The sequence below is a fragment of the Cervus canadensis genome, chromosome 17 (assembly GCF_019320065.1).
Source record: "Cervus canadensis isolate Bull #8, Minnesota chromosome 17, ASM1932006v1, whole genome shotgun sequence".
In the NCBI taxonomy this organism is placed as follows: domain Eukaryota; kingdom Metazoa; phylum Chordata; class Mammalia; order Artiodactyla; family Cervidae; genus Cervus; species Cervus canadensis.
Window position 1 is genome coordinate 5,082,472 of NC_057402.1, and position 12,926 is coordinate 5,095,397.

Sequence of the window (12,926 nt, forward strand, 5' to 3'; positions counted from 1 at the left end):
CAAATCCTAAAAGATGCTGTGAAAGTGCTGCACTCAATATACCAACAAATTTGGAAAACTCAGCCAGTCTAGGACTGAAAAGGTCCATTTTCATTCCAGTCCCAAAGAAAGGCAATGCCAAAGAATGTTCAAACTACCACACGATTGCACTCATCTCACATGCTAGCAAAGTAATGCTCAAAATTCTCCAAGCCAGGCTTCAATAGTACGTGAACCATGAACTTCAGATGTTCAAGCTGGATTTAGAAAAGGCAGAGGATCTGGAGATCAAATTATCAACATCCGTTGGATCATCGAAAAAACAGGAGAGATCCAGAAAAACGTCTACTTCTGTTTTATTGACTACGCCAAAGCCTTTGTGTGAATCATAACAAACTGTGGAAAATTCTTTAAGAGATGGGAATACCAGACCACCTTATCTGCCTCCTGAGAAATCTGTATGCAGGTCAAGAAGCAGCAGTTAGAACAGGGCATAGAACAACAGACAGGTTCCAAATTGCGAAAGGACATCAAGGCTGTATATTGTCACCCTGCTAATTTAACTTATATGCAGAGTACATCATGAGAAATGCTGGGCTGGATGAAGCACAAGCTGGAATCAAGATTGCCGGGAGAAATATCAATAACATCAGATATGCAAATGACACCACCCTAATGGCAGAAAGCGAAGAAGGACTAAAGAGCCTCCTGATGAAAGTGAAAGAAGAGAGTGGAAAAGCTGTCTTAAAACTCAACATTCAGAAGACTAAGAGAATGGCATCTGGTCCCATCACTTCATGGCAAATAGATGGGGAAAAAATGAAAACAATTGACAGTCTTTATTTTTTTGGGCTCCGAAATCGCTGCAGATGCTGACTGCAGCCATGAAATTAAAAGATGCTTGCTCCTTGGAAGAAAAACTATGACCAACCTGGACAGCATATTAAAAAGCAGAGACATTACTTTGCCAACAAAGGTCTGTCTAGTCAAAGCTATGGTTTTTCCAGTAGTCATGTGTGGATGTGAGAATTGGACTATAAAGAAAGCTGAGCACCAAAGAATTGATGCTTTTGAACTGTGGTATTGGAAAAGACACTTGAGAGTCCCTTGGACTGCAAGGAGATCCAGCCAGTCCATCCTAAAGGAAATCAGTCCTGAATATTCATTGGAAGGACTGATGCTGAAGCTGAAACTCCCAACACTTTGGCCACCTGATGCCAAGAACTGACTCATTGGAAAAGACCCTGATGGTGAGAAAAATTGGAAGGCGGGAGGAGAAGGGGACGACAGAGAATGAGATGGTTGGATGGCATCACCGACTCAATGGACCTAAGTTTGAGCAAGCTCTGGGAGTTGGTGATGGACAGGGAAGCCTGGCATGCTGTAGTCCTCGGGGTCACAGAGAGTGACATGACTGAGCTACTGAACTGAACTGATAAGATTTTAACACTTAAAAGAATCGTGGGTGTTGTAGCCAGACTTTAAAAATAGACTGTACAACAGGGAGACTATCACTTCCTAGAGATTTTGGAGAGAATCCTTAAACCATTAGAGTTGTCAGGGTGCTTTGGTAACTTATAACCATTGTACTAAGTGGATGATTTAGACCATTGTACCAGGTGGATGATTTTTAAAAACTGCCAATCAGGTATTTCGGTGCTATCAGTCCGTGTGAAGTCAGCTACCACCTTCTAGATGTGTGGATTGTGGTTATAATGGGGGAGGGAGTTATCCTGTCTTGAGGAAGAATGTTGTGATTTTTATGTATTTAATGGAACTATCCATGACTAGGGAAGCATTATTGATTTTAAAGATTGGATTGAGAATATTCTTTTGCAGTAAGACCGGAAGTTAACTTCTTAAATTTTTTCATTCAGCAGATTGGTATTGAACATCTACTCCATGCCAAAGGTGTTGTTAGGTACTAGGCTTTTCACTGGCAAACAGGAGAGAATTTGTGTTGCTTACAGTGTCATGAGTGAGATGATCATTAAACTGTTTATCAAATAAAGTAATTAAAAGTGTGATTAGAATTATGAAGGACAAGATGAAAAGTTGAGGGATGTGGGGACTGATGGACACTGTCAGTGGTCTGGTCAGGGGATGTCTTTCTGAAGCCAGATGTGTGGAGTGAGATGGATGGTGGTGGGGAGCAGGGAGGATAGTCAGTTCTGAAGCCAGAGGAGGGAGTGAGTGGGTGGTAGAGACAGAGCTTAGAGGATGAGTGGGCAGAGGTGGACGTGCGATGGGGGAGCCGGGAAGGGTCAGACCACACAGAGCCTTGTCGGGCACAGAAAGGTATTTGGCTAACTCTCAAAGCACTGGGAAGCCCCACTGAAAAATTTTGAATAGGGTGAGTGATATGAGAGCCACCCATTTCTTTCAAAGAACTTTAAAAAAAAAAACCCTTTTTCGGGGCTGTTTTAGGTTTACAGTAAAACTGAGGGGAAGCTGCAGATGTTTCCTTATACTCCCTCAAAGTGAAAGTGAAAGTCGCTCAGTTGTGTCCGACTCTTTGCGATCCCATGGACTATACAGTCCATGGAATTCTCCAGGCCAGAATACTGGAGTGGGTAGCCTTTCCTTTCTCCAGGGGATCTTCCCAACCTAGATTGCCTTCTTTCATTTAGTAATGTGCACTTCAAGTTCTCCATGTCTTTTCATGATTTAATAACCCATTTATTTTTAGTGCTGAATAATATTCCAGTGTCTGGATGTACCAAAGTTTGCTTATTCATTCACTTACTAAAGGACATCCTTATTGCATCCAGATTTTTACAATTATGATTGAAGGTGCTATAAATATCCTGGTGAAGGTTTTGTGTGGATGTAAGTTTTGAACTCCTTTAGATAAGTACCAAGGGCTGCATTGCTGGATCATATGATAAGATTATGTTTAGCTTTATAAGAACACTTCATATTGTCTTCCTAAGTGGCTGTACCATTTTGCATCCTCACCAGCAATGAATGAGAGTTCCTGTTGCCCCACATTCTCACCAGTATTGGTGTTGTCAGTATTAACAGATTTTGGCCATTCTACTAGGTTTATAGTGGTATCTTGTTTTAATTTGCATTCTACTGATGACATATGATGTGGAGTATCTTTTCATAGACTTATTTGACAACTGTATATCTTGTTTGGTAAAATGTTTTATTAAGATCTTTTGCCCATATTTTAATTGGGTTCTTGAGTTTTAAAAGTTCTTTGTATATTTTGAATAGCAGCCCTTAATCAGGTAGGTATTTTGCAAATATGTTTCTCCCAATCTGTGACTTGCCTTCTCCTTCATTTGCATAGTCTTTTGTAGAGCAGAAGTTTTTAATTTTAATGAAATCTAGCTTATTAGTTACTTCTTTGATGGATCCTGCCTTTGGTGGTGGTATCTAAAATGTCGTCACCATACCCAAAGTCATCTAGGTTTTCCCCTGTATTGCCTTCTGGAAGTTTTATAGTTTTTGTGTTTTACATTTGGGTCTGTGATCCATTTTGAGTTAATTTTTGTGAAGAGTGTAAATTCTGTGTCTAGATTCACCTTTCTCCCCATGGATGTCCTGTTGTTCCAGCACCATTTGTTGAAAAAGCTATCTTTACTCCATTGTATTGCCTTTGCTTCTTTGTCAGAGATCAGTTGGCTATGTTTATGCGGTCTATATCTGCACTTTCTCTTCTGTAGATTCATTTGTTCTTTCTCCAGTACCACACTATCTTGATAATTGGTGCTTTATAGTAAGTTTTGCAGTCAGATTATATCGGTCTTCCAACTTTTTTTTTTTTTCCTTCAGTATTGTGTTGGCTGTTCTGGGTCTTCTGACTCTCTATAAAACTTCAGAATTATTTTGTTGATATCCACAAAATAACTTACTGGGATTACACTGAATCTAAATCAAGTTGGGAAAAACTGACATCTTGATAATATTGAATTTTCTTAACTATGAACATGGGATACTTCTCCATTTATTTAGTTCTTTTGATTTCATTCCTGTGACTTTTGTAGTTTTCCTTGTATAGCTCTTTACATATTTTGTTCGATTTATACTTAAGTATTTTATTTGGGGGGATGCAAATGTCAATGATAACTGTGTTTTTAATTTAAAATTCCACTTGTTCATAGCTCCTATATAGAAAAGTGATCGACTTTTGTGTATTACTCTTGTATTCTGCAACCTTGCTATAATTGGCTGTTAGTTTCAGGAGTTTTATTATTTTGGATTTTCTACACAGATGAACATGTCATCTGCAGAGATAATTTTATTTCTTCTTTTTCAGTCTTACTTGTCTTCTTGTATTAGTTAGAACTTCCAGTATGATATGGAAAAGGAGTGGTGAGAGGGGGACATCCTTCTGTACCTGGTCTTAGTTGGGGAAACGTTGAGTTTCTCACCATTAAGTATGATGTTAGTTGTTGGATTTTTTGGTAGATATTCCTATCAGGTTGAGGAAGTTGCCCTCTATTTTTGATTTACTGAAGCTTTTTGTCTTGAGTGAGTGTTGGAGAGCTGATACTTTCTTGTTGTTTTGGTAAAAGCTTCATTGAGAATTCACACATCATGTATATTACCCATTTAAAATGTCCAATTCAGTGTTTTTTAGGATATTCATAGAGTTATGCAGCCACCACTACAATCAATTTTAAGACATTTTACCACCCTAAAAAGAAACTCCATACCCTTTAGCAACCATCCCCACCCTCACCCTTTTCTCCTCCCACCTCTAGGCAGTCACTTAACTGCTTTCTGTCTGTAAACTGGCTTACTGTCTCCATTTGCGTATTTCATGTTGGTGGAATCATCCAATGTATGGTCTTCCGTGTCTGGCTTCTTTCACTAGGCATAATGTTTTCAAGGCTTATCATATTATAGTGTATATCAGTACTTCATTCCTTTTTATTGCTGAGTAATATATTGTTGTATGGATATACCATGTTTTGTTTATCCATTCATCAATTGACGGACAATTGGGTTGTTTTACTTTGGTTTTATGAATGGTAATATTTTGAAATTATTTAACTTTTTGTGTAGACGTATGTTTTCATTTCTCTTGGGTATATAATTAGGAGTAGAATTGCTGGGTCGTATGTAATTCTGTGTTTAACCTTTTGAGGAACTGCCAGACTTTCCCACGGTGACTGCCTCCTTAATTTATTCTCTACCAGCCATGCGTGGAGCTTCCGGATAGTGCTAGTGGTCAAGAACCTGCCTGCCAATGCAGGAGACACAAGAGATGTGGGTGTGATCCCTGGGTCAGGAGGGTCCCCTGAAGTAGGAAGTGATAACCTGCTCCAGTATTCTTGCCTGGAAAATTCCATGGACAGAGGAATTTGGCAGGCTACAATCTGTGGGGCCACAGAGTCGGACACGACTAAGCGTCTAAACAGCAATGTATGAGGGTTCCAGTTCTCCACACCTTTGTTAACACTTATCTGTCTCTTGATTATAGCCATCCTAGTGAATGTGAAGTGATAACGTCATTGTGGTTTTGTTTTGCATTTTCCCTGATGATTAATGTTGTCAAGCATCTTTTCTTGTGCTTATTGGCCATTTGTATGTCTTCTGTGGATAAATTTCTATTCAGATCCCACTATTCAGTTGCTCACTTGAAAATTATCTTTTAATTATTGAGTTTTAAGAATTTTTCATGTAATTGTGGATGTAAGTCCTTTGTCAGATAAATGATTTTTTCCCAGTATGTTGGTTGTCTTTTCTCTCTTTTTTTTGGCTGCGCTTTGCAGCATAGAGGGTCTTCGTTCTCCGACCAGGGATGAAACCTGTGCCCCTGTATTGGGAGTGCAGAGTCTCAACCACTGGGCCACCAGGGAGGCCCCTCTTCCCATTTCCTTTCTTTCTGTTTGGCTGTGCTGGGCCTTCGCTGCTGCGCGCGGGCTCCCTGCAGCTGTGGTGAGCGGGGGCTGCCCTTTGTTGCAGGGCTTCTCACTGCCGTGGCTTCTCCTGTTGCGGCGTGTGGGCTCTCGGCGCATGAGCTTCAGTAGTTGTGGCATGCAGGCTCAGTAGTTGGCTTGTGGAATCTTCTAGACCAGGGACGGAATCCATGTCCCCTGCTTTGGTAGGTAGATTCTTCTCCATTGTACCACCAGGGAAGTCCATCTTGTCCCTTTTTTTTTTTTTTTTGGATGATGCCTTTGGAGCACAAAAGTTTTTAATTTTGATGAAGTCGGAGAGCTCGCTGTGCCTGCCCTGTGTGAGCCTCGACTCCGGGGGCAGGTATGGAAGCAGGAGAGCAGTTGTTCCAAGGACCACAGGGTGGTCCAGGTGAGAGGGGTGCTGGCTTCAGCTCGGGCATGGCCACAGGGCTGGTGAGAAGGGGCCAGCGGGAGGCAGCTGGGAGACAGAGCTGGTGGAACACGGTGAGGGATTGCTGTAGTGGGAAGGAGGGAGGGAGGGAGATCAGATGGATGCTGGATTTCAGCTTAGATGATTTCAATCAGCTGCCTGTCGCCTGCTGTAGAATTACCTCCGTTCTTAATGGTGCTTGGCAGGTGAGTCCTGTAGTCCCTTCTCAGACACTTGAAGTGGCTTTTGGTTGTGTGATCACTGACTGTGCCAAGGAGATGGCCCAGGGACCCTGACCTTCTGTATTATCCTCTAACATCTCCTAAGCCGCCTCCACCAAACATGTCGTGTATGTTATAATAGTGTGCCTGCCCTGCGGGTGCAGCTTTGAGGCGAATCCTTTGCCCCCTTCTAACCAGACTGCAGTTTCCAAGCTCCCGTGTGGAGATTGTGGAGCTCTCAGCGAATGGTGTCAATTCAAGTGAATGGGTTTTTGAAACCTAAATGTCATAATTTGACAGAGCTACTTTGAGGGAAAAGGCTTTAAAGGAGGAAATAACATTCGCTGACTTTTGTGAAGTGCTTGGCACACCTGCCTGTTTCCTCGGAGACCTCATCAGCTAGAGCAGAAATGAAAACACCGGGAAAATTTCGGTTTTTGAGTCTACTGTGTTCTCTGTAGTTTTTTTAAGTATAGTCATTAAAATTAAAAATCTTATTCTAAGGGAATATTTAATGACGTGGCAAATGCTCATGATTTATTAAATAAAAATCTGTTTGTCTATACACATTTATAATGTAGCATATCTCTGATGGGATTATGAGTGGTGTTTATTTCATTCTTTCCTATATTTCCACATTTTTTGAGAGTGAACGTTTATTTTTTACTTATTTCTTGTTTGGGGCTGTGCTGGGTCTTTTTTTTTTTTTTTTTTTTGTGCTGGGTCTTCATTGCGACGCGGGGGCTTCTCTGATTGTGGCGCGGGCTTCGTTGTCCTGTGGCCTGTGGGAACAAACCCACGTCCTCTGCATTGCACGGCGGGTTCTCAACCCGACCACCAGAGAAGTCCCGATAGAGAACACTTGTAACTTGTAAAAAATAAAGTTTAATTTTAAAGGCGCCATGTAGACTGGGGCGCGTCTGAGCGTGCACGCGTGAAGGGAGCACGGCGTTTCCTGCTCCAGCGCTGCCTTTCCCGTGGAGACGGAGAGGAGACTGTGGAAGTGAGACCCACATTTCTCGCCAGTGAAGTGGAGGTAACAGTGGTCAGTGATGCCTACCTCCTGAAGGTTTTTGTGAGGATTTAATGAGTTCCTGTGCTGAAATAGTTTCCATTAAGTAATTATGTTTGCTGTTACCATTATTGCTATTTGCCCTGTTATTTTGGCTTTCATGTCCCATGTCCTTATAATGGTCTGCGTGCTTTCCCAAGGTGACTGACCGTGGCTGTTCTCTCTAGAGTTTGCCTGATAACCACTTCATTTTCACTTGATTTTGGGGTCATGTGGGTCTTGCCCACCTCTCTGGAGTACTTAGACAAATCGAGGACTGGGGAGCATGTGCATTGCTTAGCTAAGACAGCTTTGCGCTTAGAGTTGTCAGTTTATGAACTACGTTGCTGCATGGCCAGGATCGACATTCACTGTCGAAGCTTCCGTTGTAGTAGCCTCTTGCCTGAACAACAGCAAAGCTGTTGAATCCGTGTGACCCTAGGCACGTTTCTGAACCTCCCCGAGTGCTTCAGCTCCTGCTGAAAGAGGGCGCATTCGTGTTCTTAACCGTCGCTTGTGCTTGTACTTAGTCCTCAGTTGCGTCCGACTCTCTGCGACCCCGTGGACTGTAGCCCGCCAGGCTTCTCCGTCCATGGGATTCTCGAGGCAGGAATACTGGAGTGGGTTGCCTTGCCCTCCTCCAGGGGATCTTGCCAACCCAGGGATCGAACCCAGGTCTCCTGCATTGCAGGTGGATTCTTAACCGTCTGAGCCACCAGGGAAGCTGAAGAATACTGGAATGGGTAGCCTATCCCTTCTCCAGGTTAACTTCCTGACCCAGGAATCAAACCAGGGCCTCCTGCATTGTCGGCAGATTCTTAACCAGCTGCGCTACCAGGGAAGCCCTTCATCAGCACAGACGGACATTGTTATTCATTTACAGGAACCGTGCTTGTAAGTTACCCTGCCTGCTTCATTGTCCGTCTTGTCTGTTGTGACTATCAGATGAAATAGGGATTTGAAAATGCCTTACAATCTAGAGGATTTTTATTCCAGCGTTGAACTAGGGCCATACTGGAGAAAAAATGAGATTGTGCTTCTTTTCCATTCTTGCACTCATTCCTCCCTTGCAAATTTTCCCTTTTCATAACTCATTCATTTATTCAATAAGTACCTGGTGCCTCTGATGTACCTGAACCTTTTCTGGGTGCCAGGGGCTAGAAGGGTGAGTGAGGTGGATGTGTGGGCTCTGCTTTTGGGGTGGCTTACACCAGTGGGGGGTCAGAAAGAGAAGGCCATCAACAGGAGAGAAAGAGAGTGTGTGGAGAAAGTGCAGCAGGGGTGGGGGTGTGATGGAGAGTCCTGTGGAAAGGGCTCAGGACTGCTCAGTTGGTAAAGAATCTCCCTGCGGTGCAGAAGATCCCAGTTCGATTCCTGGGACAGGAAGATCCCCTGGAGAAGGGAAAGACTACCCACTCCAGTGTTCTGGCCTGGAGAATTCCATGGACTGTATAGTCCATGGGGTCGCAAAGAGTCAGACTTGACTGAGAAACTTTCACTTGCAGGACTTGAAGGGCAAAAAGGCATAGATTCAGGTCTTGTCCATGGGCCTTGGACAAGTCCTGTGGTCCTCTGGCCCTCAGTAGCTCATGTAAAAGTTTGTAGGTTAAGGATTTAATGGATGAGTGAGTGCTTCATAAATTATAACACTATGTGATGACTGAGCATCTTTATTGAGGGAAGCTTTTTTTTTCTTTAAGTTATCTATTTATGGCTGTGCTGGGTCTTGCTGCTGGATGGGCTTTCTCTAGTTGCAGCAAGCAGGGGCAGCGCTCTTGCTGTGGTGTGCAGGCTTCTCACCGCTGTGGCTTCTCTTGCTGCCAGAGCACTGACTCTCGGGCGTGTGGGCTCAGCAGTGGTGGATCCCGGGCTTGAGAGCACAGGCTCAGTAGTGGCGATGGGGCTTAGTTGCTCTGTGGCATCTTCCTGGATCAGGGATTGAACCCGTGTCTCCTGCATTGACAGGCAGATTTCTTACCACTGAACCCCTGGAGAAGTCCAAGGGAAGCTTTGAATCCACATTTCTGAGAGGTGTGGGTGTCAGGGTGACACAGGGGAGGAGCTGTGTGGCTGAGGAGGCTGTGGGCGTTTCTCCACCACCTCCACATGGTATTCCTCCATCTGGACTGGCCCACTCCTCTCCTAGTGCAGTGTCTTTACTGTTTCTTTTACACATTATTATTATTATTATTATCTTTTTGGCCGCATGGCATGTGGGATCTTATTTTTCCAACCAGGGATCGAACCCATGCCCCCTGCAGGGGAAGCACAGAGTCCTAACCACTGGGCTGCCAGGGAATTCCTCTTTTCAATGTTCTCTGCTTCCTGGTGGGCTTCAGAGTTTCCAGTGTTTTCAGAGAAGCTTTCTCCACTCTCTGGTCCACGCTTGCTCTCTCCTTCTTCTCATTGAGACTCACAGGTTAGCACCAGTCATATCTGGTTTTGTGTCTTTTCAGTTTCTTTTGCCTCCCTGACTAGATCATAAGCTGCTTGAGATTCAGAGCTATATTTAATATTCTTCCCACCCCTTCCCCACCACTTATCATGATATAAATTACAGGGGGCAGAAAATATTGAAGTGAGTTTTGATTTACAATTTTGTTCATTTATTTATGACTGTGCCGGGTCTTCGTTCCTTTGTGCGGGCTTCCTCTGCTTGCAGTGAGCAGTGACTCCTCTGGTTGTGGTGCCCGGGCCTCTCGTCACAGAAGTTCCCCTGCTGTGGAGCGCGGACTCCAGAGTGCAGGCTCGGGAGTTGCAGCTTGAGGGCTCCCAAGTGCACACTGAGCCCTGTGGGGCATCGGCGTGTGGAATCTTCAGAACGAGGGGTCAGACCCGTGTCCCCTGCACTGACAGGCAGCTTCTCACCCACTGAACCCCAGGGAAGTCCTCAGAATTAATCTTAATGACACTTGGTTTACCTTCCCTGTGGAATTAAGCCCTGACTATAATTTATACCCACCTGAAAGTCCCTCATTCCCACTGTGAAACCTGATTTGTCTTTGCATGACTAGACATTGAAAGCGTTACAATGCCTTGTTCTTCAGCCCCAGGTTTCCCCAGATGCCGGTTAAGATCCCTCATCCTGCCTGAAGATCAGCGGTGGAGACCTTGGCCATGGCGTCTGTGTCGGAGCCTGTCACCTTCAGAGAGTTCTGCCCGCTCTACTATCTGCTGAATGCCATCCCCACGAGGATCCAGAAGGGGTTCCGCTCGCTGGTGGTCTACCTCACGGCGCTCGACACCAATGGCGACTACATCGCGGTGGGCAGCAGCATCGGCATGCTCTACCTGTACTGCCGGCAGCACGGCCAGATGAGGAAGTACAACTTCGAGGTGGGCGCGCTCGTCTGCCCGGAGCCGGGGCCCTGGCTGGCGTGTGACACGCCCGTGAGTCCAGGGTGGGGGGTTGCTTCCGAGCTACTTCGAAGCGTGGCCTGAGTGTCCCACCCAAAGAGTACCTTACAGCCATCCTTCAGGTGGAGCGCAACTAAAAATGCAATGTTTTAACTTGCTTTTCTTGCCTCCAGAAATCCAGCATTACTTTATCGTTCCAATTTTAGTATATGTGCTGCCGAAGGGAGCACCCAGCATTACTTTAAAAGAGAACATTACAGTGTTTAACACTTTGAAAATAGGCAAATTTTCTAAGAGTTTTTTTTTTTTTCTTCTTTTTAAAAAAATTTTTGGCCATACCATGCGGCACGCGGGATCGGACTTGGATCCCCTTCAGTGGGGGCGCAGAGTCTTAACCACTGGATCATCAGAGAAGTCTCTCAGAGTGTTTTCTGAGTGTTTTCTGAGAGTACTTTGACTGACTGGCTCTCAAACAATCTAGGTGTTCTGGCAAAATTATTAAGAAAAATGGATTGGGATCAGTGTTGGCTAGGTGCCGGAACACGTATGTGGACTCCGCTGTAGCACCCTGGCCGACCTCTGTTCTGGGTTGCTGCTTCAGGCACCTGTGTGTGTTGTAGATGCGGGGGATGGACCATCACTGTATTCACCTGTTTCGTTAGTACCTTTGATTTATAAGAACGTGGGTTTTGTGAGAGATGCAAGGGCGACCGAGTTGTGGCTCCTACCACATGGGGCTCTATGCTGCGGTTAGTGGACTTCTGCAGACTAAGACAAGGCTTTCGTATTTAAGAGAAGTATTTACAAATATCTATACTTTAATCAGTATCGACTTGTTAAAGTTTAATTTATAAAGTTGGTTTTTCTTAAGCCTCTGTAGTCAATTAAAATAACACAAATGGTTAGCATCCATATAGTACTTACTATGTGCCAGGCATTATTCTAAACCCTCTGCATATATTAACTCATTTTATTCTCACAGAATTCTATGAGGTAGACAAAACAGCCCTATGTTGTTTTGTCATCTCCGTTTTATCAGGGAGACAACTGAGGCTCAGAGAGGTTGAGTGACTTGCGAGACAGTCAGAAAGTGGTGACACTATGGTCTGAACTTGGGCAGATTGGCTCTGGAGTTTGTATTTTTTGTATGAAAATTAAAACTATTGCTGTTTCTTTTCTTGGTTAATAGGGCATGGGTTTGACTGATCTAATTCCCCAAACGTTTAAGACCACTATATATTTAGTCTTTTAAAACTGTGGCTGTGAATTGTTGTCTTTGTTCAGTCGCTCAGTCGTGTCCGACTCTTTGCGACCTCATGGACTGCAGCACGCCAGGCTTCCCTGTTCTTCACCACCTCCCAGAGCATGCTCAAACTCATGTCCATTGAGTTGGTGATGCCATCCAACCAGCTCATCCTCTGTCACCCCCTTCTCCTCCTGCCCTCAGTCTTTCCCACCATCAGGGTCTTTTCCAATGAGTCGGTTCTTTGCATCAGGAGGCCAAAGTACTGGAGCTTCAACTTCAACGTCAGTCCTTCCAATGAATACTCAGGGTTGATTTCCTTTAGGATTGCCTGGTTTGATTTCCTTGCTGTACAGTAATTATGAATTAATCTGAAATCTCTTAAATAGTTTAGCACTGAACAAGGAAAACTTAATGACTCCAGCAGTGACCGCCCCCTGCACGGGATAGAGCAAAGAAATTCATGCCCAGACACATTCTAATCAAACATCTAAAAACTCAAGACAGAGAGAAATCTTAAAAGCAGCCAGAGAAAATGACACATTACTTGTAGAGGACAATTACTTGAATTATGGGAAGTCTCTCATCAGAAACTAGAAGATGTTGGAACAGCATGTATAAAGTGTTGAAAGAATTGTCAGCTCAGAATTTTTATCCAGCAAAAATATCTATTAGGAAAGAAGGTGAAATAAAAATGTTGTTGGATGAAGGAAAACTAAAGGCATTCATTGCCAGCACCCCGGCTCTAAATAATTGCTTCAGGAAGTTCTTTAGACAAATGATAATT

The 12,926-nt window shown here is 44.0% G+C and overlaps 1 protein-coding gene across 3 annotated transcripts in view; it reads left to right on the forward strand.

Annotated features, from left to right (window-relative positions):
* TECPR2 (tectonin beta-propeller repeat containing 2) overlaps positions 1-12,926 on the forward strand; it is a 100,285-nt gene that overhangs the window by 2,682 nt on the left and 84,677 nt on the right. For all 3 annotated transcript variants that reach the window (XM_043434599.1, XM_043434597.1, XM_043434598.1), the window contains exon 2: positions 10,587-10,875. In XM_043434599.1, the coding sequence (XP_043290534.1) occupies positions 10,657-10,875 (219 nt within the window). In that variant the 5' untranslated portion in view covers positions 10,587-10,656. The remainder of the gene's footprint in view (positions 1-10,586; positions 10,876-12,926) is intronic.